The 23,655-nt window shown below is 39.8% G+C and overlaps 2 protein-coding genes across 7 annotated transcripts in view; one reads left to right on the top strand and one right to left on the bottom strand.

Moving 5' to 3' along the window:
• The window catches only part of MCF2L2 (MCF.2 cell line derived transforming sequence-like 2), a 251,845-nt gene that overhangs the window by 156,001 nt on the left and 72,189 nt on the right, over positions 1-23,655 (top strand). Inside the window, exon 15 of the mRNA XM_024124235.3 lies at positions 12,915-13,000. Coding sequence (XP_023980003.1) covers positions 12,915-13,000 — 86 coding nt within the window. The remainder of the gene's footprint in view (positions 1-12,914; positions 13,001-23,655) is intronic.
• The window catches only part of B3GNT5 (UDP-GlcNAc:betaGal beta-1,3-N-acetylglucosaminyltransferase 5), a 133,472-nt gene that overhangs the window by 99,839 nt on the left and 9,978 nt on the right, over positions 1-23,655 (bottom strand). For 4 of the 6 annotated variants that reach the window (XM_007111039.4, XM_028491555.2, XM_007111042.4 and 1 more), the window contains exon 3: positions 15,798-19,585. The exons of 1 other annotated variant lie outside the window; for it this stretch is intronic. In XM_007111039.4, the coding sequence (XP_007111101.1) occupies positions 18,144-19,289 (1,146 nt within the window). In that variant the 5' untranslated portion in view covers positions 19,290-19,585 and the 3' untranslated portion in view covers positions 15,798-18,143. Of the gene's footprint in view, positions 1-15,797; positions 19,586-21,921; positions 23,372-23,655 lie in introns of those variants that run through there. One more of the 6 variants, XM_007111040.4, reaches the window with a different exon arrangement.

The following is a 23,655-nucleotide window of genomic DNA, read 5'->3' as shown; positions in this document are numbered from 1 at the left end:
GGGACTTCCTTGTATATTTCTTTGCAAACTCATGTGAATCTATATAATTATTTCAAAATAAAAGTTAAAAAAAAGAGCATAAGCTTTGCAATCTGGCAGACCTAGACTTAAGTGACATAACCTCTCTAAACCTCAGTTTCTCATCTGTAAAAATGGGAATAACAATAGCTACCTCCAGAAACTGTTTTGAGCATCAAGAGAAAATCTGAAAATGGCCAAGCACTATATAATCGTTAAGTAACATTATATTTAAAAACCCAAGCAAAATGAATTGTGAATATATGTTGCTGCACAGCAACCCCAGAAGGGGTCCCTTTCCTCTGCTTCACTAAAAAATTAAATATCTGGCTGACTGAATGGTTCTGAAACAGAAGCCAGTAGACCATGGGCTCAAATGGACTTCAGCAATAGTTCATATCCATCATCAATTCCCAATGTGTCCAAATCTAGGCCCCCCACAGAGACTCCACTGACCATTAAGGAGTCAGGCAGAAAGCAAGTCTTAGGCTTTTCTTCCTGGAGGCAGAAACAATGTGGGAACTAGTTCCCAGCAGACTTTTCTTAGAGAGAGAAAGCTGCATTCTGTCAGTTTGTTCAGTCATCCTTCTGTATTCTGGGCAGATGAGGACACCGTCATTGCTGTTTTGCAATCCCTCATGGTTGGAGTTATTGCATCACCATGTCTTCCAGAGTTAGGAAACAGTCTGCAATTTCATACAGTCTTGTAATTTTTTTTTTTTTTGGTAGTGTCTTTGTCTGGTTTTGGTATCAGGGTAATAGTGGCTTCATAGAATAACTTTGGGAGTGTTCCCTCCTCTTCAGCCTTTTAGAAAAGTTTGAGAAGGATCAGTATTAGTTCTTTGTATGTTTGGTAGAATTCCCCAGTGAAGCCATCTGGTCCTGAACTTTTGTTTGCAGGGAGGTTTTTTTTTTATTATTATTACAGATTCTATCTCACTTTTAGTGATCGGTCTGTTCAAATTATCTATTTCTTCTTGACTCAGTTTTGGTGGGCTGTATGTTTCTAGGAACTTGTCCATTTCTTCCAGGTTGTCCAATTGGCATATAGTTGTTCATAGTATCATCCAGTCTTGATCACTCATTTTTTGAAATGGGCAAATGTAACTAAAATTCACCTGACTTTACATTCATGAAGTCTGTGAAATCATTAAGTAATATAAAAAGGATTTAATTCACCTTCAAAACTGAGCATCACTCTGCCATTTTCTGTACGCTGGTCTTCAAAGGATGTCATCTCTGAAGGTGAGGGCTGTGTCAAGTGCACCAGAGCCCAGATTTGGCACCTGAACGCATATGCCATTGCATTGACTCACAATGTGATTGGAACTCACTTCATATCTCTGTGACTTACTTTGCCCATCTTCAGACAACATATTTATGACCTGCACACTTCATAAAAATGCCGTGGGAGTTGTAAATGTTCTCATATATAAGAATTAAATTAGAGTAAATTATTTCAATAATTGTAAACGAAACAATGAGTGCTATTGTTTTATTTGTTGTAAAAGAAAATATTGTCAATAAACATAAAGCACCTTTCCTCAGGGAAGACCTCAATAGTATTTAAGGCCAAAAGTTTCCATAAGCTACATTCATTATTTACTCCTGTGTTACATACTTGTAAAAATAGACACTGCAGGAGCAGGGGTGGAGATAGAATCAGAGGCCAACAGGGTTGGAAAATGCTGAGTAGAATTTAAAAAGCCCTGACCACCAGATTTCTGGTTTCTTCCTTCTGCTGTGCTGTTTGTTTAATTCAGGCTCCAAGCCCATCCTGCTAAGATGCTCTCTCCCCCTGTGTTTAGGCAGATCACCAACAGCATAGGTACTGCTAAGCAGGTACAGGTACATGCTACCGTCATCCTTCTGTGCTTGTGTTGCTTTTTTCCTTACTGTTGCCTTGTTTGGGTATTTAATGAAGGGCTTTTCCCACAAGAACATATATATTAACAGTCAAGGGAGAAAAGGAAGCAGGGTAGGAACAAAGGCTGCCAAAATTCCTCATTTTGGAAAACAGTGTCCGGTCAGACTTCTGCTTCTAAAGCCCAGGGCTATGAGAAGAGTGAGCAGAATCCACAGTCGTGAAAAATATGAATAGGAAGAAAGGGGATTTGTGCACCAAATCCATAATCCTGGACTTAGAAATCAGTTTAGGATCAGTAAATGCAATTAGTGTTTTCCAAGGTGGGTAGTATAACCAGGGAAATCATCATTCCAAAGTATATAAGAAATCTAGTAAGAAAAAAAGTAGGTTAGAAAAGAAGGTTTAGATTCATCTCTGCACGGTCCAAAAGGGGGACAAGGAGGTTGATTACCATCAAGAACAATCACTGTTGCTTGTGTTTTGTGGCCACTGTCCAAGACAAATGACCAGGATAAGTAGGAGAACATGCATCTGACTTTGGGTGACAATTCTGACACCTTTTTGGCCTTAGGCCTGGAACTGAAAGATGAAATGAAGGCATAGCCAGTCTAGGAGAGTGAATCATAACATTGTGATAAATGCCCCTCCTTGCCCTCAAGAGTAAATGCTCACAGTGGGGGGGGGCGGGGAAAGCTATAAACCCAAACCATTCATGATTGCTGCTGGAGTCACTGATACTCACTACCTGCAACTAAAATCATGATAAGGTCTTATCATCAGCAGAGAACTCATTCCCAAAAAAGGCGTTCGTTCCCTCTTCTCTGGCAGGAGAATCCTTGGTGTGCCAGTTCGCAGGAACTTGACAAGCTCAACTTGAGGAGGCGGCTGAGATTCTCGGGGCCATCTGGCAGCTGTGAGGGCTGCGCTTGGCTCACTGACACTGTCTGGCAAAGTCATGGTGGAGTCCTTCCCTGTGGCTCCTAGCAGTAGTGATGTGGCTACTTTCTGCCCTTCCCATCACCAGTTGGAAGCTGAAAGCATGACTCATCGGGGCTGCTTTCCCTGGGCTGCTCACATTACGGCGTCTTTGGAGGTGGAAAGAAGCCAAAGGCTGATGAGGATTTCTTTTTCCTGCATGTCAACCCTCAGGAAAAAGGAAGAGCTACTGGCTATGAGCACCAACGAACAGTGTTCCTGGGCACCTATTAAAGTTGTTTAAAATAGCGAGGTCTTTTCATGCTTCTGAGCAAACAGGCTCCTTCATAAAAAGTTTTTAAAAACCAAAAAAGTCAAGGCAGGAAGAGAACAGAGAGGTGAGGGAAGGGTTGCTAACACTGACTGAGGGCCAGACATTGTGCTGGGTGCTGTGTGTACCTGATTTCATCTCAAGTCCTCAATACCTTGTGAGGAAGGTGATGTCTTCTTTGTTTTATCTGTGATGCTGTTGAGGCTCTGAGGAGCTAAGTGAGTTTCCCCAAGTCTAACACAACTAGTAAATGATCGAACTGGAATCTGAAATTAGCAGTTTACTTAATCTAGCAGTTTCCTAATCTATCTAATTTAACCTGTCTACCGGATTACTTACTTAATCTACCTAACTAGCAGTTTACTTAGCCTTTCATCCCCTAAATTTCCTCTTCTGCAAAATGGAGTTAAATAAAGTAACCTCACAGGTGGCTGATTAAATGAGAAATATATGGAAAGCACCTAGCATGATGCCTGACATACAGAAGATTCTCAGTAATGTTAGTTTCCCATTTAATCCTATGTTTACAGATAGAATGTTTTGTGTAAAAGATGAAAAGAAGCTGAAGGAAGGTTGGATTCAGGTCTTTTTTTGTGTGTGTGTGGTATGCGGGCCTCCCTCTGTTGTGGCCTCTCCCGTTGCGGAGCACAGGCTCCGGACGCGCAGGCTCAGCGGCCATGGCTCACGGGCCCAGCCGCTCCGCGGCACGTGGGATCCTCCCAGACCGGGGCGCGAACCCGGTTCCCCTGCATCGGCAGGTGGACGCGCAACCACTGCGCCACCAGGGAAGCCCCCGGATTCAGGTCTTAAATTAAATAGCTTCTCCTAATCTCGAATATGTATCTTTTTGCCAAATGATAAGAGATCAGGGCCAAATTTAGTTTTTTGCTTTTGCACTCTTCTGAATCCCAAAATCTTTCATTTACCTTTCTGTTTCTCACCAAGAGAACTATGTGAATCATAAGCACATTTCACTGTTCACTTTCTGTGATGTTTAAAGTCTGGTCATTCTTAGAGATTCAAAGAATCCACCATATCTTGATCTCCCCAGCCAAGCTCTCTGAACAATATCTAGAATGAAGATTCTCAAGGTTTCCTGTGTACTACAACCCTGAGAAGCTTATTCATAATGCAGATTTTCAGGCTCCACCCACAGAGACACTGATTCAGGAGGTCTGGGTTAGGGTCCAGGAATATGACTTTTTAAAAAAAATTTTATCTTATTTATTTATTTATTTTTGGCTGTGGTGGGTGTTTGTTGCTGCACTCAGGCTTTCTCTAGTTGCAGTGAGCAGGGGCTACTCTTTGTTGCGGTGCACGGGCTTCTTGCAGTGGCTTCTCATTGCAGAGCACAGGCTTTAGGTGCGCGGGTTTCAGTAGTTGTGGCTCGCTGGTTCTAGAGCACAGGCTTAGTAGTTGTGGTGCACGGGCTTCGTTGCTCTGTGGCATGTGGGATCTTCCCGGACCAGGGCTCAAACCCGTGTCCCCTGCATTGGCAGGCAGATTCTTAACCACTGCGCCACCAGGGAAGCCCCAGAATATGACTTTTTAACTTATGCATTTGGTGACTAGAATGCAGGTGGTACAAGGGACTGCACTTTTGGTCACATTGGCCTAGAGGCTATATTCATAGGCCATTGGGATAAAGAAGAAATCATTAAGGTAGATATGGATCTCTTAGGCTAATACAGAGTCCAAAGTGCAGGAGAGTGAGGATGTGACTAAATTAATGTATAAGAATGTATTTTTCACTGAGGGAACTACATGAGAAAAAAGAGAGAATAACAGTAAGACCACTGTTGGCTTTGCTCTCTCATCAATAAAAAATGGACATGACTGAAATATTTGATGTATCCAATTTGGGTGGCTTATTCAGCTCAATTTAATATATATCAAAGCAATTGCTATGGGTCACATATGGGAAACAATTCTAACATGGGGCCTAAACTCAGGAAACTTACAAGTTTCATGGGGGAAACAACATATTTCCAATAATTTATAATATAAAGCAGAATGACCTACCTCTAGTAAAAGGAATATAATTTGTTAGAAGGCAGAAGAGGGAACAGTTCATAGCAAGTATGTCAGGGTGTTTTTTTCCAAAGGAGGTGGCATTTGAACTTAATTTTTTAAAGTTTTTTTTAAATTTATTTATTTTTCTTTATTTTTTTTGGCTTCGTCGGGTCTTAGTCACGGCATGTGGGCTCTTCATTGCCACGCGTGGGCTTCTCTCTAGTTGTGTCACACGGGCTCCAAGGCACATGGGCTCCAAGGCGTGTGCGCTCTGTAGTTGTGGCGCATGGACTCTCTCACTGAGGCACATGAGCTCAGTACTTGTGGCACGCGGGCTTAGTTGCCCCGTGGCATGTGGGATCTTAGTTCCCCGACCAGGGATCGAACCCATGTCCCCTGCACTGGAAGTCAGATTCTCTACCACTGGACCACCAGGGAAGTCCCTGAACTTAATTTTTTTTTGCGGTATGCGGGCTTCTCCTGTTGCGGAGCACAGGCTCCGGACGCGCAGGCTCAGCGGCCATGGCTCACGGGCCCAGCCGCTCCGCGGCATGTGGGATCTTCCCGGACCGGGGCACAAACCCGTGTCCCCTGCATCGGCAGGCGGACTCCCAACCACTGCGCCACCAGGGAAGCCCCCTGAACTTAATTTTAAAGAATAAATACAACTTTGAAAGGTGGATAAGATAGAGAAGGGCATTCCAGGATGGTGAAGGGTGTAAAGCCTCAGAAGTCTGAAGGGAGCATAGGCTGTTCTGGGAATAGTCCAAGAAAGCTGGGAAGGTAGACCAAAGACAGGTTGCTGAAGTCTTTGGTTGAGGGTTGTTGCCAGCACGGGCACTTGTGTATCGGTTTGACATTGATACAGCAATGAAGAGTAAATTAGATGAAGAGAGGCAGGCTGACCAGCTGCCAGTGGTTGTCACAGTCCAGGTGAGACTTCGATGTTGAGAGCCTACTAATGGCAGTGGCCAAAAAGGAGATGGGCAGAGCTCATACCCATTAGTCCACGTGTTCTCCCCAGTGCCTGGAATGCTCTCGACTGTCAGAGAAAGTTTGATGAATGAAGAAATAGATCAAGGCAGAGAAATAAGGGGATAGATTTAATAGGGAGGGAAAAGAAGATACTGAAAATACCTTCAAGGTTTCCATCTTGGAATCTTCATTGAATGAATTTGTTGGCCAATATAGAGTACTCAGGGGAACAGTAGAAAGTGAGGACTTATGCAGGCTGAATCCAGCATTTGTGGTCTCGTGGATCTATAACAGTAAACTACACACTCTCTTTCTGTTAGCTGGGCTATACTCCTCCCCACACCAGCAAGAGTCAACCAATTGGCCTTGAGGTTATTTGGAAATAACTAGGTTAGGGCACTTTTGCAAATCTAATAAAGCATTTTTCAAATTTGTGATTTTATTTATGAGTTAAGATTTATAGACATGTAAAAATTGTTACGTTAACATTTATGCATTAAAGTTAAAATCACATGAAATCAAACAGTCTGAGAAAATTCAGGATGTATGGACAACTTCTTTTCAACGTCCTTGGCTTACTTATTTCCTCCACATTTTCTTGGTTTGGGAATGGGAGAAAGGTATCTTGTGACATGTTTCTCACTTTCTGATATTTTTAACAGAACTACAGACTTGCATATCATTGGTAAAACAACGTTGCAATGATGGCAGTTTTTTAAGAAGACATTTCCCCCATAAACAAATACTGTAAGTAATGTTTAGAGTATTAGTCCAGCCTATAAAAGCCAATTTAACCAGTAAGAACATTGAACTAATTACTAACAAGTCGAGCTGCAAAACTCAAGATCTTAGATAAAAGAGACCCTGGAAAAATTTTGTAAAGTTTTCATCTGGGACCCATTTCCTTATCTTTCCCTAGTCGTTTCCCCTTTCCACAAAGCTTCAGGACCAGTTACGCCTGTCTCCTCAAGCCCTCCAAAGGGCTTCAGTCTATAAAATGTCCTAAAACCTTCCTCTTACCTCGCCACCCCTCCCCTCCCTCTTGGAAGTCTCCTCCCAATACAGCTGATCTGGACTAGAAGGGGGAGAAATCTGAATGAGCTAGTTCACAGCAATGCATGGCTGAGTGACTGACAGCCCCTCAACCCTCCTGCAAACACTTGCCGTCTTTTAAAACGGACTGACTGCCCTATTATCTAAAGGAATCTTTAGGTAGTGGCTTCTTCAGGCAATGCCAGTGAAGTGTACGAAAAGATGTGCTGGAAAAAGGCCAACGAGAGGGAGCAAACAGGACAGACCAGCTGGGTAGGAATTCACTTGAAGGATAGATTCTCTAGGTGGTTCCTGTTCTTCAGAAGTTCTTCCTATTCTCCACATCAGAACCCACTGAATCTCAAAAATCGGGGGGTGGGGTTTCCCCTTTCTCGGCAGTACCAGCAATGGAGAGGGGAGGCTACTCTTTCCCAAGGCTGATATTTTTCACTCTGGGAAACAGAGTGTCTCTAAGGCCACCCTAGACTGAGGCTGGAGGTGACTGACATTTGGAGAGGTTTCCTTTCCTTTCCTTCCTGCTCTCCTCCTCTAAGCTGTGCCATTCTATAATTATTCAGTGATTCTTACTTGTCATACCTCTTTTACTTTCTCAGGTTTTCATAATTAATTTACAATCCCAGAAAAGACTTAATAACCTTAAACGCTTCTTTCAATGATCACTCTTCATGCTTTAAATGAAGAGGGTGGTTCAGCTTCTTATCTGCCTTACCTTTTCTCTCTCAGAATTAGGTCTAGCAGCTTTCCTTTTTAAGAAATGTGATAATATAATAAATCATACTTTCACCTTAAATTACCAGATACCACCTCTTTAAAAGAGTTGGAGCTGAAATTGCTCTCCAAGCATTCCAAAAATCAAAAAGGGAAATCACCTAACTTGAGGGAAAAATTTGATTCTGTTTCAAATGTTACTCTCTCTCCTTTGGGGAAGAAAAAAAATGTTAATAATCAATTGAAAATTACCTCTTGACAATTTTTAAAATATAAGTTTAAAAAAGATAGATTCTTCAGAGAAATTGAAATAAATTTTTTTTACAAAAATTCCTTCAGGTTTGGCACTTCACCTGTTTTTTTTTCAAATTTTGAAAATATGTCTTTCTTCAAAATATGGGGAGACAAAACAGATTCTATGTTGCTGAGAAGATACAGGACGTCATCATTAAAGCTGATCCTAGAAAACCTGCATGTGGGTTGGTGTCATTTTGAAACCAGAGAGAGGCTAGGGTGGAGGTGGGGGTCAGGGAGTGACGCTGGGCCTGGAGCAGCTGCCAGCCTGCCTGCCTTCAATGCCACCCTTTTTCTTCAGAATAAAAGGAACATACAGGAGGAGGGAGTCTCCCACCTGATTGGCCTCCCAACAGAGTAGTTTATGGGTTGGTTCCCTTTTAAAGCAGTTGACTGAGAAAATCCCTTCTTTGGTGCCCTGGGGCATCCCCAAGGCAGGGTGACTGAAGGGAAATAGGATATGATTTCACAAGAAACTTAGTGCTCTGCTTTAAAATCACCTCACTGTATAATTCACTGAGGCTCATAAGGAAACCCTAACAAAGAAATAAAGCAGCAATTGGTGGGTTGGTCTGCAGTCAGTTTTCTCGGTCCATTATTTGAATCAAAGGACCAATATTTGAAAAAAGCAAGCATTTATTTGAATATGTTCTCTTCCTCCTAGAGCTTTCAGGAAGCTTAATTTAAAATTTTCCCAAAAGTACTCTGGCTACAATTGAGCTTTCATCTCAAAATTGGAAGCAATAGCACTTATGTTGGTATTTTATATTATAAGCAGAGAAACATTTCATAGTCAAATGAAACATCTCCCTCATTTTACACAGAAGGAAATGGATGCCCAGGGAGATTAAGTGACAGCCAATATCTCCCAGCTAGTGAGAAATATGGGGTCCAGTAGCAACTATCCAGCAATTACTGAAGGTCAGCATGTTGAGTGCTTTACATAATTACCTATTTTAATCCCCACACAGTAGATATTAAAGAGCCAACCATAAATGTCATTTATTCTTTTCTTTGTGCTAAGCATTTTAATACATTATCTCTAATTACCACAAAAACCTTCTGATGTAGATGTAATACACCTATTTTACTGATAGAGAACTAAGGTGCTACCCAAGGCCACTTCTTTAAAAGTAAGCCAGGGATTCCCACCCAGATTTACCTCTCACACCTCAGTTTGCGTTCTTTTCACTCTTTAAGAGGTTTTCAAATTACAGGTCACAATGGTGATAGTGAACTCAGTTTGGTGGGTTCACCAGCATTTAAAAAAAAATAAATAGAAGGGAATGGGATAGAATTTAAAAATAGAATGTATCCCATCACAAAATCACACAAACATTTTTCAGTTATACGTACATCTGTTGTATATTTTTTCCCCAACACCAACAAACAATTAATTCTGTACTGTCTACTTGGAGATAGCATCAGATGCCAAATATTGAGGGCTCAGCCTTATAAGACTGCTCCCATGCCCCTTCAGAGGCCAATTGCAAACCCAGGTTGTCACCTGTTCTTCTGAGAGACTGGCTGGCTGTAGGTGCTTCCTAATAGTTACCTCATTAACATAAACTCAAGTGTGGTTGAAAGGGGTTTGTTATAAATATCAAGACACTCTACCACAAGAAATTTAAAGGGTTTTAGGAGCTCTGTGCCAGAAACAGGATGAAGACCAAATATACATTTCTTATTATAAATCACAGTATATGTGTATAAGTATTATTATGTAAACGTTTTTCCTGTGGGTTGTGGTCAGTTTTTAAAGCCACTGCACCAGAACTAATCCATCTAAACCTTAGCAAAACACTGGTATACAGTGCAGTTAACTGCCAGCTCTTATTAAAACAAACAGTCCCCAGATCTGCTGTGGATCCTTCCCATACATTCTCAAAAACATGGGTGTTGTATTCCATCAAACTTGATTGACAGAGGACTTTCCCTCCACCCTGACACCAACTGTCTGACATGTGGCCACAAGAAAATGGGTTGACATGACCAAGTCCATGCCTAAGCATTTCAGCAAGCCCATGAGGTCATCTCATGCATGACAAAGTCTATAAATTAGAGGGATGTTATCATTCTGTATAAAATGATAAAGCCCATACCTGCACCTTAAGTCATTGTTATTTTTCCATCACTATACTAGGTTGTCATGAAATAAGAGACTCTACAATCCACCATTCTAACAATAGATCAATAGAGTTGGAAGGAGCACCATTCATTTCACAAGCATAAGCAAGTTTTACAGTGAGAGAGAGTTTTGTTAATAATGGTAATTATTCTTTCTGAAGGTATTGCATGTTGTGGATTCAAGATGAATAAGGCTGGAGCTCAAAGTCCAGTGAGTGTTTCTGGCACAGTAACATCACAGAGGAGGAACTAGAAAGGGATGCAATGTAACATTAACTGCCATAGTAATTAGTTCAACATTACATAGAAAATGTGAAGAAAGAGCTTTGGTAGTGTAGTGAAAATACCTAGATTGGTTTGAATCCAGGGACTGGTATTTACTTCTGTATATTGACTGAAATGAAAAATATATTCTAGTCTCTGGTCAAATATAGTTAAGAGAGGGAACTAAAAATTTAGATTCTTATTGAAATGATATCCTATTTTAAAAGAAAAAATATGAACCTGAATGTAAGATTGCTCGTGTCTTTTAGAGCTAATTTAAATTAACAAAACTAGTATCCCAAATCCTCCTTTGTTAGCCGGCTTTCTGGATATGATACCAGATTTGGGAAGACATCTATGAAAACATAGAAAATCCATGGTTTTCTTTCATACACTGAACACTTTTAAATTGCTGTCTCTGTGGTCTGCATTGTGAATAATAAAACAGCCTTACCTTGACTGCTCTCTGTTAATCCAGGGAGAGGGCTCTCTTGCATTGTCTACAACTAACTGAGCAGCCTGTAACTCTCACCTGTTTTGCAAGGTTCTTCCTATCTGTTCATGTGAATCTGGGAAAAGCTCATCGTCCAACTTTTAGCTCTAATCTACAAGGAATCTTTATTCATTAAATTTCCCTTAATAATACTTTTGCAAGTATTTGCAAAAGTATTTCTAAATCTATACTCTCTTTTGTGAGAATGTAAAATAACTCATTTAAACAGAACCTAGCAGTCAGGAAGAATTCAAATGCTGGCTAATTATCTACTTGTTCATTATTGGTTAATACCCTTATAATACTCCTGTTGCTACCAATATGATATACAAATTCACTTCCTGGTTAAAATGATATTTTCTTGAAAGTAAATTGAGTGGGAGTCTTGCCTCTTTTTGAGAATTAAATGCCTGGTGTTATTCTTTTTTTTTTTTAACTTTTTTTTTTTTTTATTTTTTGCCGCATTGTCTGGCATGTTGGATCTTAGTTCCCTGACCAGGGATCGAACCCGTGGCCCCTGCATTGGAAGTGCAGAGTCTTAACCACTCGACTGCCAGGGAAGTCCGCCCAGTGTTCTGAAAAAGATCTGCAACCCTATGCGGCAGATAGTGCCGTTACAGAAGGGGGTCCCCTTCCAGGGCCCGAGAGTGGGCTGTTGTCTAACACTCGGAAATGAATTGTCCAAGGAGACACACTTACTGACAAAGCAAAAGACTTTATTAGCATGGACATATATACACTACCAAATGTAAAATAGATAACTAGTGGGAAGCAGCTGCATAACACAGGGAGATCAGCTCAGTGCTTTGTGACCACCTAGAGGGGTGGGATAGGGAGATGCAAGAGGGAGGAGATAGGGGGATGTATGTATATGTATAGATGATTCACTTTGTTATAAAGCAGAAACACACCATTGTAAAGCAATTATACTCCAATAAAGATGTTTAAAAAAAAAAAAGACTTTATTGGGAAGGGGCACCCGGGCGGAGAGCAGTAGGGTAAGAGAACCCAGGAGAACTGCTCTGTCACACGGCTTGCAGTCTTAGGTTTTATGGTAATGGGGTTAGCTTTCCAGGTTGTCTCTGGCCAGTCATCTTGCTTGGCCCATATTTGGTCTGATTCAGGGTCTTTCCTGGTGGCACATGCATCTCTCAGCCAAGATGGGTCAGCATGAGGGTTTCTGGGAGATTGGCAGGACAGAGTAGGGCTGGCGTCTCCTCCCTCCTTTTGGCCCCTCCCGGATTCCCCCACGCCCCCCAAGGTCTCAGCGGTGGCACACAGTGGAGCAGGGCTTCCGACCACCAGCTGGCTTTAAGCCAGCACTGGTGACCACTGTGCACTGGCCTAAGAAGGCAGTGTGATACAACGGACTTGTGATTACCAGCCTGTGAAAGTGGACCCTGGACTTATCTCCTCTCTGTCTAGCTCTCTCTCTGGGCTTGGGCAGGCCACAACTTCTCCAGATATTGATTTCTTACCCGGAAAAAAGAAAAAACATTGAATCAAATGATCCCTTTGCTGTTCCTTGTAGCAAACTCTGAATCATTTTTGTGAATCAGCAGGGAAGGGGGAAGAGTACAATGTTAATAGTCCCTTCATTATTAAGGAAAAAGGATACCTGCTTTTGTGAATAAGTTTTTGATGTTCCTGAAGGAAGCCTGAAGGGGAAACTGTAAAAGATCCACAGAGTGGTTGGGGATAGCCCAAGAAAGAAAGAGAAGGATGAGAAACTGAATATGTTGCTTATCTAGAAAATTAAAAACAACAACAAAACAAAGACATTTAGGAATAGAAAAATATAGTAAGAGCCCTCCTCCCCCAAATAGATGATGTTACCAAAATTTCTTTCACTTCAGAATGAAGAAATACTTGAAAGCAGTCATGATGGGGAGAACCCTGAGCCAGAGCAGCTTGACAGTTCCAAAAATCTTTCCCCCAGCAGGTAAGATTGCACATCTCTTTGTAGAAGTCATTTTAACCCTTTAGAGGGGTGGGGGTAATGGGGGAGGAGGGTAGGGTATGCTCTGTTTTAAATCTTATCACTTATCTTTCCTAGATAAAATCACATATTTATTCTGTATACTAACCTTCATTGTGTACCAGAGAACAAAACTCATGAATCTCATAAAAGCAACAAGCAAGAGCTGAAAATGGCATCTCATAAACCAGGCTTCCCAAGATACTCAGTTTTTAAAAACAGTGTATTATCAAGAAAATAGTATGAAAAACTATTGCTAATATTGATTGAATTATTGGTTTTAAAGCATTTAAAGGATATAGGTTCCCCATAAACACCATTTATACAAATGTAATGCTATTTTTGGCCTACAGCAAGGTGTTTGCATGCATGTGAATGCTCTGCAGATCAGAAAGCCTAAATTATGGCAGTTAAGACCAAAAGCATGAAATTCATTTTTTAAAAAATTTTCCTTGTACTCAGAATCCCCATCATTACCTCTATTCTAGCCTTTGTCACATTGTTTTACCCACACCATTTGACTTATTCATTTATGAGCTGCTTTTATCCCAAGGGTCTATCATGTTTAGCTCTTAGCAGGCCTCCAAAAAAATGCCTGTAGAATGAATGAACAAACAACTTTAGGAATTTGCCCCTTGAGTAAAGCCAGTATTAGTTTAATTAGATTACTTCCTAGTCTTTCACTTTAAGGTGTACTCAAGGAAATATGTGGGCTCTTACTGGTTGAAATATACCTTTGAGTTATAGTAAATGGCCCAGTTCAGCACATCTGAAAGTGTATTTAGTTGGGTTATGTCTGAAAAGCACCACCTGGCAATGTATTCTGTTGTTTTCCTTAAGTGACAGTATATCATTGGGGACTTTTCTATTACTACAACCATACTTACTTTTATAATTGTAATTTTATAATTCTTATAATGAATCCTTTATGTTAGCTGATGAATTATTGTATTAATTTACAGGAAATGATTAAATCATACTTCTAATGAGAAATGCAAATGGGAGAAGTTACAGCATTTAATGAAACAAAAATATCTAAGATTCTTGCAAAAGAACTTTGAGAAAAGGCAAAATTAGCCAGTGGATTAAGGAGACAGGAGAATCTATAAGACTACTGTTTTAGTTCTACCGACAGCTTTGAATAAATACTATAAGATCACCATCTTTGCTGCAACAGTTTAATCTATATTTCCTTATTCATTTTTGATTTTTATAGATTTGAGTTTTTATGTATAACTAATACAAATTTGTTGGGCTAGAGTTGATAGGTACAATATGCTTGGCACATAGTAAGCATTCAGATTTTGTTGAATAAATTATAAGCTTTTAAGTAGTGCAGGTAAAATGTTATACCAGATAATGTCCATTAAGGGTTCTGAATAATTAATCTCTTTTCATTTTTGGATGGCTTGCCAGAATAACATTACTTTATTATATTTGGAAAAAATAATGATTCTAAGCACTATGTGACAGCACTGTGCATAGTCCCTACCTTCATAACTTATATTTTAACTAGGAAAAAACACATGAAATGATTCCTAGGTGGCACAATAAAATATTTGATTAAGTATATATTTTAGAGGGAGGGGAGGAGATGCTTAATGGAGGAGCAAAGGTAGGGTTGTAAATCCAAGATTTCAACAGCTTCAGGAGAAACAGTGTTCCTGGCAAGGGAAACCAATTTATGCAAGGTAAGGTCATGAATGAGATCTGTGATGGGTAATAGCAGCAGTGGGAAAAATAAAGCTACAGGGAAAAGAAGATTAGATAAGGCCTTGAAAACCAGGTAGAAGAGATTAGATTTGATACTGGGGCAGTAAGGAGCCTTTGAGGTCTGGAGCAAAGGAACATCATAATGAAAGCTGCGACTGAGGCTAGTCCAACTGCAGAATGCAGTCACTGCAGAGAAAGCAGAGTCAAGGAGACACCTAACATTTCTCTCATTATTACAGAAGAATGAGTAACCCTGTCTGATTCTCACTGTAGCTATGGTATTCAATTAAAGTCCCCCAAATAGGTCAACTTAACTCTTCTGAGTCATCATCATTTTAGTCCCAACTACAAACACCTCAGCCATGCCTTGCAAGTAAAAGTTCTACTACAACCAAATAATTCAGATGCTTCCAAGTTATAAAAAATATATAGATTGAATCACACCATGTACTATGCTAAGAATCAAGCCAGAATCAGGTGAAAAGCAGATGAGCACATACTATGTACAGATATACTGAAACACCAAACACTGCAGAGCAGGCCTAAGAATATTCCTAACATTAAGAGACTAGGGCTAAATTTGAATCAACTGTTGGATAGCTAATGATATCAAATAAAAGGAAAATATGACCTTTCAAATGGTGTCTTAAGGCACTATGGCTATAGATAGGTTCTTAATTCATCTTTTCCTGAACAATCTATTAGGAAAGAAGAATTCCCCCACTTAGACATTCCAGCATAAATCTTTCAACAAACAAAAGAAGCATTTTAGATGGCTCTACAATGCAGAGGACACAATAATCTATCATGGGCACAGCAGCAAGTCTGAACAGGAAATAGGATTACGATCATGTACTACAGACCTCTCTGACATTAAACAGAACTAGTTGATTATATAAACAAATGGTGTTCACACAGGAGTTTAAAAACCTTTGCAAAAATACACATCTGTTGACAATTTTCAAGTTGTTTATTGGAAATCATAGATTTATTTTTAAAAACCCTCTATTTTGCCATATAAGAGCAAAATTCAAATAATATAAATATTTAACATTTTGGTATAAAATTAATAATATGGAAAAAAGACGCAAACCAACCAAGAGGTAAAAAGTTTTTAGCAATAACACTGTGTATAACTATCAATTGACCATCCAGGCTAAGAGTTTATTTTCCCTTTATTGATGATTTTTAAAACACAGCCTTGCACTGGAGCACCAAAAAGTTTTTTCCTTCCTTTTTAAAAGGTTGGAATCCTTTATTTACAATTATTCTTCTCAGTACTTTAAATCTGACGAAGGAAGAGTCTAGCAATTTCCTTCTTATTAAAAAAAGGAAGTGCCTTCATATTTCCTTCATATTTAACTGTTTCATTCTATTTTAAGCAAAAATAAAAAGATGAACACAATTGAGGGGAGCTCTTTCACAAATAAATAACTGTTTCACAAAAGTATTGCTGTAAACAAGATCATTTTGATGGCCAGAGAGACACTGATGTTTTCAACCAATGGCAAATTTAAACAGTTACAAGTATAGATACACAGGACATATATATGGCCAAAAGGCAAATGGTTATTAAAGGATCAACTAATAAAAATTAATTATAAACCTGCCTTGTCAAAATGTGCTTTTGTTCTCTACAGTTTTTTTAATTGGTCAGAAAATTAAAACTGTAATGATCTAAAAACCCTGAACCTACTCTGAAAGTAACTAAAAACTAGAATGTTTGATACCATAGTTTGACATGAGTTAAAAATTTTAAATTATCTGAGCAATCAATGTAAACAAGCTTCAATTCTCAAAATAGAAAAAAATTAACAAAAAATTTCTGTAAACATTGAGAAGCTACCTGCAACAGATTATACATATCATCATCCAGTTGCATATACTGAGACTTCTTTTTTAGTTTTTTTGCATGTTTCAGACATCTTATTAAGTGATACATCTTAGTTTTCCCTAACAGGAGCCTCTGCAGACAAAGGGTTTATAATCAGTTCAACTGCTTTTGCTGAAGTCACTATTTTGGCTTTCATATAATCCCCCCTAACAACAGACATCACCTAGTTCTTTCTGTAGTGAGGGGAGGTTGTTTGCATCATTGCCACATTTTTATCCTGCTCTGTAAAATAAATGTAATGCACTATTGGATCTCAGCCACATCTCTTTGATTACAAGAAACATACAGCTTTACAAATGCTTTAAATCTCATTCTGGTGACTTTTCTATCACTTTCATTCTACTTTGAAGTTGGAAATATTTATAAGTTGAAGATAACCTCTGACAGTTGTTGTAGATGAAAGAGTAGATTTTTTTAAAATGCTACAGCTTCAATTTGATGTTTAATACTCTCAATTTTAAAAGCTGAACTCAGAACAAAGTACTGTGGTTTATGAGACCCTGTTGGAGAGGGGTGGGCTAATTTTAGTAATCAATACAATTTAGACACTAAAACTTTTATTTTATAAATTATGGAGAAAAGAGGCTTTTAATGTTCTATCTTTCCTTTTGAATTCTTCTTCATTATTATATTCCTCTATGTAAACTACATTGAAATAGCTGCCTTAAAAACAGACCCATATTGAATATTTAAAAACCAGTTGAAAAATTCATTAAATTAAAATCAACTTATTTGAATTAACAATGATTTCTCTCCAGAGAGGACCCCATGAGTAAGACACTGTCCATGTTTTGTGTCATTTTCTAATAATCAAAAAGAACCATAATAAAGTACTAGTTAGGGCCGAACTAATGACTTCTCAAATTTCACATTAAACTTTGAAAAAAAATATGAATATATTTAAAATGACTCCAACACTATCCAGGTAAAATAGCTACATGGATGTGACAGTAAGTGATATGGCAGTTTATAAAGAAATTGTGTACATTTTCCTAAATCTCTGAAGAAGAGGAAACTTTCTTTTACCAGATTCATGTACTTTCTTCTATGCCAATCCTCTCCTGCCTCCACCAACTCCATCAAGTGCTTTTTAATCAAAATAAACTTGTATACCTGGTCTAACAATATATCCATTTCTTTGAGATGTTGTACTATACACTTACTTGGTATTTTCCCAAAGTAGTTATTCTAACACCTAGGCACCTTAATAACTTCTCTACACCTCTAATATACACGTGGTACTGAGAACTTGAAATTCCCTTTAGTTTTGTTTTCATAAACCTTGTCTAAATATAAATTCCTTGATATGAATTTAGGCAATGAAGTAGGTAAGTTATATTGAAGGGCTTCTAGAATCAAAGAAACATTCTGATAGACTGGGCTTTCAAAATATTTCTTTGTTCTTCATATTCATTTCACTTATGGTATAGACAAACATTTAAAGGTTTTTCATCCACGTCTGGCTCAGTGACAGTGAAAACATACAACATTCAAGTACTATTAGGCAAAGGCGGCCCTACACGGATACGTATCCACATAGGTCAGTTTGCAAAGGAGGACTATCTTAATGATTCTGCAGTATATTTGACCGAAGAAACCTTTTGAAATTATTTTTACTCTTGGGTCTGTGGCATCCTTCCAAAGGTCCTGAAGGTCTTCTACATGCCCATGAGATGTCATCATTTTTTCATAGATGCAGGGATGATAAGGAGTTTTACCTTCCCCGGAGAAAAACACATGGTATTGTGGTACTATCCCTATTTTATTGGCACAGAGGCCCATGAACACATCATCTATGTAAAGACTAGAGTTAAGTGTCTGTGATGCCTCATAGACTTTGGCGGCTACATCACCAGAGATCACGTAGGCAGCTCCTGCAGTATAGTCAGGGTAAGCCGGCCACTGGTACATTTCATAGGAGACATAGTATTTGCTGCTTTTGTCTCTGACGGGAGGGGCACCACGATGAACACGACCAATCCAAAAGTCTTGAACACCAATTCGTTCTAAACTTTGAAGGTATTCAATAAGATTTGGCATGTGAATAAATATGTCATCATCAGCAGTCATAAGGAATTTGGCATGTGGACAAAAGCTATTTGCCCAACTGAACTGCAGAAGAAATTTAAGAGTAAGATTATAGAAAGAATCAGCAAAGGCTTGCTGAATTATATCATTGTACATCTGATCTTCCCAAACCAGTCTTTTCTGAAGTCTTTCTCTTGTCAGTGGGTCAGAAGGTGTTCCTAAGACAAACAGAGTTTTAATGTTGGCGTTAAGTTGAGAGCGAACATACTTCTCGTTGCCCCATGTTTTCCTAATGGCAGAACGGCGATTGTAGTTTTCAGGAGCAGTCTTTACAAACAGTAAGAGCAGGACGTCTTGTGTTTGACACTTCTCCTCATGGTTAATCAAGTACTGGTAGCGAGGAGCCCCAACCTCGCTGTGCTTAAGAGACAGGCTATCATTCACAAAGTCGTAGCTATTTATGAGGTATCTGTAAGAGTAGGACTTCATATGGCTCACGATGTGGTTATCGATCGATATCCAGAAGAACATGAGGCTTAGTACAAAACAAGTGGCAAATAACTGAATAAATTGCCATTTTTTAACTCTCCTGCCACTAACAAACATTCTGACGTCCATTCAAGTCTGTTTTTATTTAGGGTCAGTTTTAAATGGGCTCTTCCTTCTTCAAGACCATAGGACTTTGTATTCTGTAGGACAGATATCCATGTTGGTCATTAAAAATGTAAAAGGAGCTTCTTATTTCACAAAATATTTTAATACCATTTTTTTCGGAAAGGGGAGCAAACGGAACACACTGCAGAATGAGGACACTGGCACATCAGAATGCTTCCACTCTGACATCCTTCATTAAGTTCGGGATTGGCCTTACGCAGCTATTCTGTGTACTCCTTTTTGTGAAAGTTAAGTGCAACCTATTAGATTTAGGAAGAGAAAAAATGACAAGTGAATAGGTTACTGAGTTACCAAAAAGAAACAGACTACTCTTAATTCCTTAAAAACAATATGTAACCTGACTGATCTGGACAAAAGGTGATGGGGCAGCTGGTGTTGAGTGGAGGCATACAGCTGTTTATTTTTTCAGGGGAATCCAGAGAAAGGGAAAGAACCACTCTCTACCATCTTCTCATTCAGAATACAGAGACCCTTTTCTCTTCTCAACCTTAAAAAAAAAAGCATCCAGTATGTCTATCATCTTATATACTTAAAGTTCCAATTTCTCAAATGGGTGTATCAATGAATCTATTGACTTAGAATATGGTCAGGATGAAAGCAGCTGTATAGTTCAGGGAACAATACTGAATGAAAAGGAAGTTCCTAATAGTAAAAATCCATTAAAGCTTGCCCCAGACAAGGCAGGAATAGGAGTAAAAAAATTTTTTTTCAAATCAAGGTTCATAATCAAGGAGTTGAGATATGCTTCTCAAAAGCATAGTCCAAACTCTCTCTAACCAAAGTGACTTTTCTGTACAGTCATCTTCTTTCTGTACTTTTCCATTTGGAAACTCCACAGGCACCTCAAATTTAACATGTTCAAAACTGGGAAGCCACAGGATTATAACCAACAAGCACTGTCTTTGTAGTCAGGCAATTTGAACACCAGTGCTGGCTCAGCCACTTACTGTATGTTGTACTTTATCATGCATCTAACCCAGAAATCTAAAAAATTCTAATAACACTGCTTAATTTGAAGTCTTAAATGGGAAGATTAAATGGGAACATACATAGATGTATAGATAGAGGAAGGTAGATAGATAATAATTACCTGCACATGGGGGTACTCAAATGCCATTTCTACTGTCTTCTCCCCTAAAATCTGTTTCCATTTTTTCTTTGTGTCTGACTGCACTTCGTGTGTCTGTGCCAGAAATCTGAAAGTCCTCCTTTCCTCCTCTTCCATATCTAATTATTTAATCCTGTGAATTGCTTCTTCTAAACCTCTCTTCACCCTTTCATGTCATCTTCATTTCTCAGCCAGAGCAGTACAGCTGACTGAAAGATCTCTGGCCAACCCATCCTCCCCACAGAGTGACCTTTCTAAAACTCAGATCTAACCATGAGACTATGTGAGCTCTTGAAACCCCTTCAGATGCTCTCCACTAGTTGACAATACCAAATTATTGGCCGAAAGCTCAGACACCCTTGCTATTTCACACACACCAGCCTTTGCACCAGCAGTCCTGTGGCCTGTTAGCCCCACTCCCCTTGCTAAAGGAAGTCTACTAGTCCTAACTAAATTCTACAGGCATCCGCTTCTGGGAAGTCTGAATTGGGCCCCCTGCTCTTACCTGTACTGCCATAACACCTTCTTTTTTTTTCTTTTTTTTCAAAAATTTTTATTGGAGTATAGTTGATTTACAATGTTGTGTTAGTTTCTGCTGTACAGCAATGAGTCAGTTGTACATACACATATATCCACTCTTTTAGATTCTTTTCCCATATAGGCCATTACAGAGTATTGAGTAAGAGTTCCCTGTGCTATACAGAAGGTTCTTATTAGTTATGTATTTTATATATAGTAGTGTGTATATGTCAATCCCAATCTCCCAATTTATCCCTCCCCCCTTTTCCCCCCTGCTAACCATAAGTTTGTTTTCTGCATCTTTGACTCCATTTGTTTTGTAAGTAAGTTCATTTGTACCATATTTTTAGATTCCACATGTAAGTGATATTATATGATATTTGTCTTCCTCTGTCTGACTTACTTCACCCAGGATGACAATCTCTAGGTCCGTCCATGTTGCTGCAAACGGCATTATTTCATTCTTTTTTTATGGCTGAGTAATATTCCATTGTATATATGTACAACATTTCCTTTATCCACTCATCTATTGATGGACATTTAGGTTGCTTCCATGTCCTTCCTGGCTCTTGTAGCCACAACACCTTCTTACATCCATCTTCTTGTACTGAGATTTTTTATTTAACTGCCTCCGCCCAATTACACTGTGAACTCTGACCCAAGGCACGAGATAGATGCCTTGTTGTAGATACCCTACCTCAGCATCCATGTCAGTGCCTGACACCTAGTAGGCATTCTCTGAACACTGGTGCAAAGAACCATGCTGGGGGTGGAGCCACCTGTCACTCAAACAGCTGGTCACTTGGGAAGAACTGGGGTCAGGATGCCCAGCCAGGTACCACCTCAGATGAGGCCCCCGCCACCATTGCCTGCCACGTGTCCTCCCTTTCCTCCTACCACTAGGAGATAGCACCACCCTTCCTCGAGGATTCTGTCCCCAGTGCTTACCACAGTTAAGATGCAACCTTTTGCCTGGAGAAAGAAGCAGGCTCTCCCCTCAGGCTTGACACATCAGTCTCCTGGGCTTTCAACAGACTGACAGGGAAAGGACAATGCAGATTCCAGGATGTCCAGGCTGGCAGAGTAGCTGAGCCCACATCACAAGCCCCGGGGCAAGGGCTTTGCTTTTGTGCCCAAAGACCTCATCCTCAAGTCCCCTACCCTTTGCCCCTGATAAAAAGAACAGTTGCACACACTGAGAGCACCAGGCAGTAACGGCCTAAGCTGGGCTGTGGGAATTCCTTCTTGACTTCAGGCCTTTCACATCCCCCCAGGATTACTCCACATGAGGGTGATAACTGCAAAAGCCAAGCATGCGAAAAGTCCAAGGAGGACAGGAGATTAGAATTAGAACCAAGCCTCAGTGAGACCTTGTCTAGAGATAATCCCCAAGGGTAGAGATTTTTAAACTGCTAGCACCACTTAGGAAGCCACAAACAGCTTTAAAAAAAAAAAAAGAAAAGAAAAGAAAAAGGAAGAACAGAATAGAGAATGGCAGAGTGCATTGAAAGTAGCAAGTATAAGTATTGTTTTGTGAAACTTTAAGTGTTGTGTGTATATACCTTTAGGGTTGTAAAGTAAAATGCATTTTTATTGTGCTTTACTGTCAGAAAAGGTGAGGAATACTATTCTAAGGGCTAGATCAACGTTGGTAATTTCCCCCTTAGTTTGGCTGGTCACGGCAGACCAAATGCTCTAGTAGGGTGAAGGACAGCAGGAAGCATCCATTTCTGATGATGGCATCTGCCTACACTTTGCACAATCAATTTCACTGGCTTGCGGGTAGTGGGGCACTTCCTCTCCGTCTTAACAGTGCTCACTTAGATAAGGTCCATCTCTGAAGGCCAAAACCCCCTTCTGCTTCTTCCACGATACATACTGAAGGAACTGGAGGCTTAATGCGAAGTAACAGGGAATCCCTAACGGCAGATTTTAAGACAGCATAAGTGTTTAAGAAGTCTAAGAAAATTCTCAATTGAAACTAATCTGCTGTTTCTATTCCAAGAGATCCTGGGAAGGAAACAAAGAGGAGAGTAACCTTTGGAACTACAGGCAAAACTAGCTTCCCATTTCTGAGCAGCTGCACTCAGTAGTACGTATGTTCCAAGGGCAGCTTGCTTTGCACCTACCTATTCACAGTTGTTTACAACCCGGAGCTTCTTGCTAGACAATCAGCCCACCAGCCCAACTCCGCCAGCACCCACGCGCACACTGTGCTCACAGAGGCCCTAGTCTCTCTCCCATGAATGGGGTCTATTACTCATCCGGGTGGAGTGTTGCTGCTAACATTGCTACTACAGCCAAGCAGCCAGCCCGTAACATTCGTTTTGTCCCCTCCCTACCCCGCCATGTATGTATTTACCTCCTTTTCCTACATTTCTTCAATTATTCCCAATTGGCCTCTAAGAGTCACAACTGTTTTCTTAAAAATTAAAAAGAACTTGTCACAAAGCCAACAACCCACACTACTACTTTAGGCTCAGCACAGTGTGTGAAGTTCTAAGACACGGTTTCTCCACCCGCAGCTGCTTGAATTGTTGGAGCCACTGTTTACATCAGTCATAACCAAGTCTCCCTGGTAGTGTTGATGTGATGAGGGGAAGACCTAGGAACAGTAAACGGCTCTTTTAGAGGACCCAGCTTCTCTTATAACAAAAGAACACCCCAACTCCTCCAAAGTGA

Source organism: Physeter macrocephalus, chromosome 1 (genome assembly GCF_002837175.3).
Source record: "Physeter macrocephalus isolate SW-GA chromosome 1, ASM283717v5, whole genome shotgun sequence".
Lineage (NCBI taxonomy): Eukaryota > Metazoa > Chordata > Mammalia > Artiodactyla > Physeteridae > Physeter > Physeter macrocephalus.
This window is presented reverse-complemented; position numbering and strand designations above follow the sequence as displayed.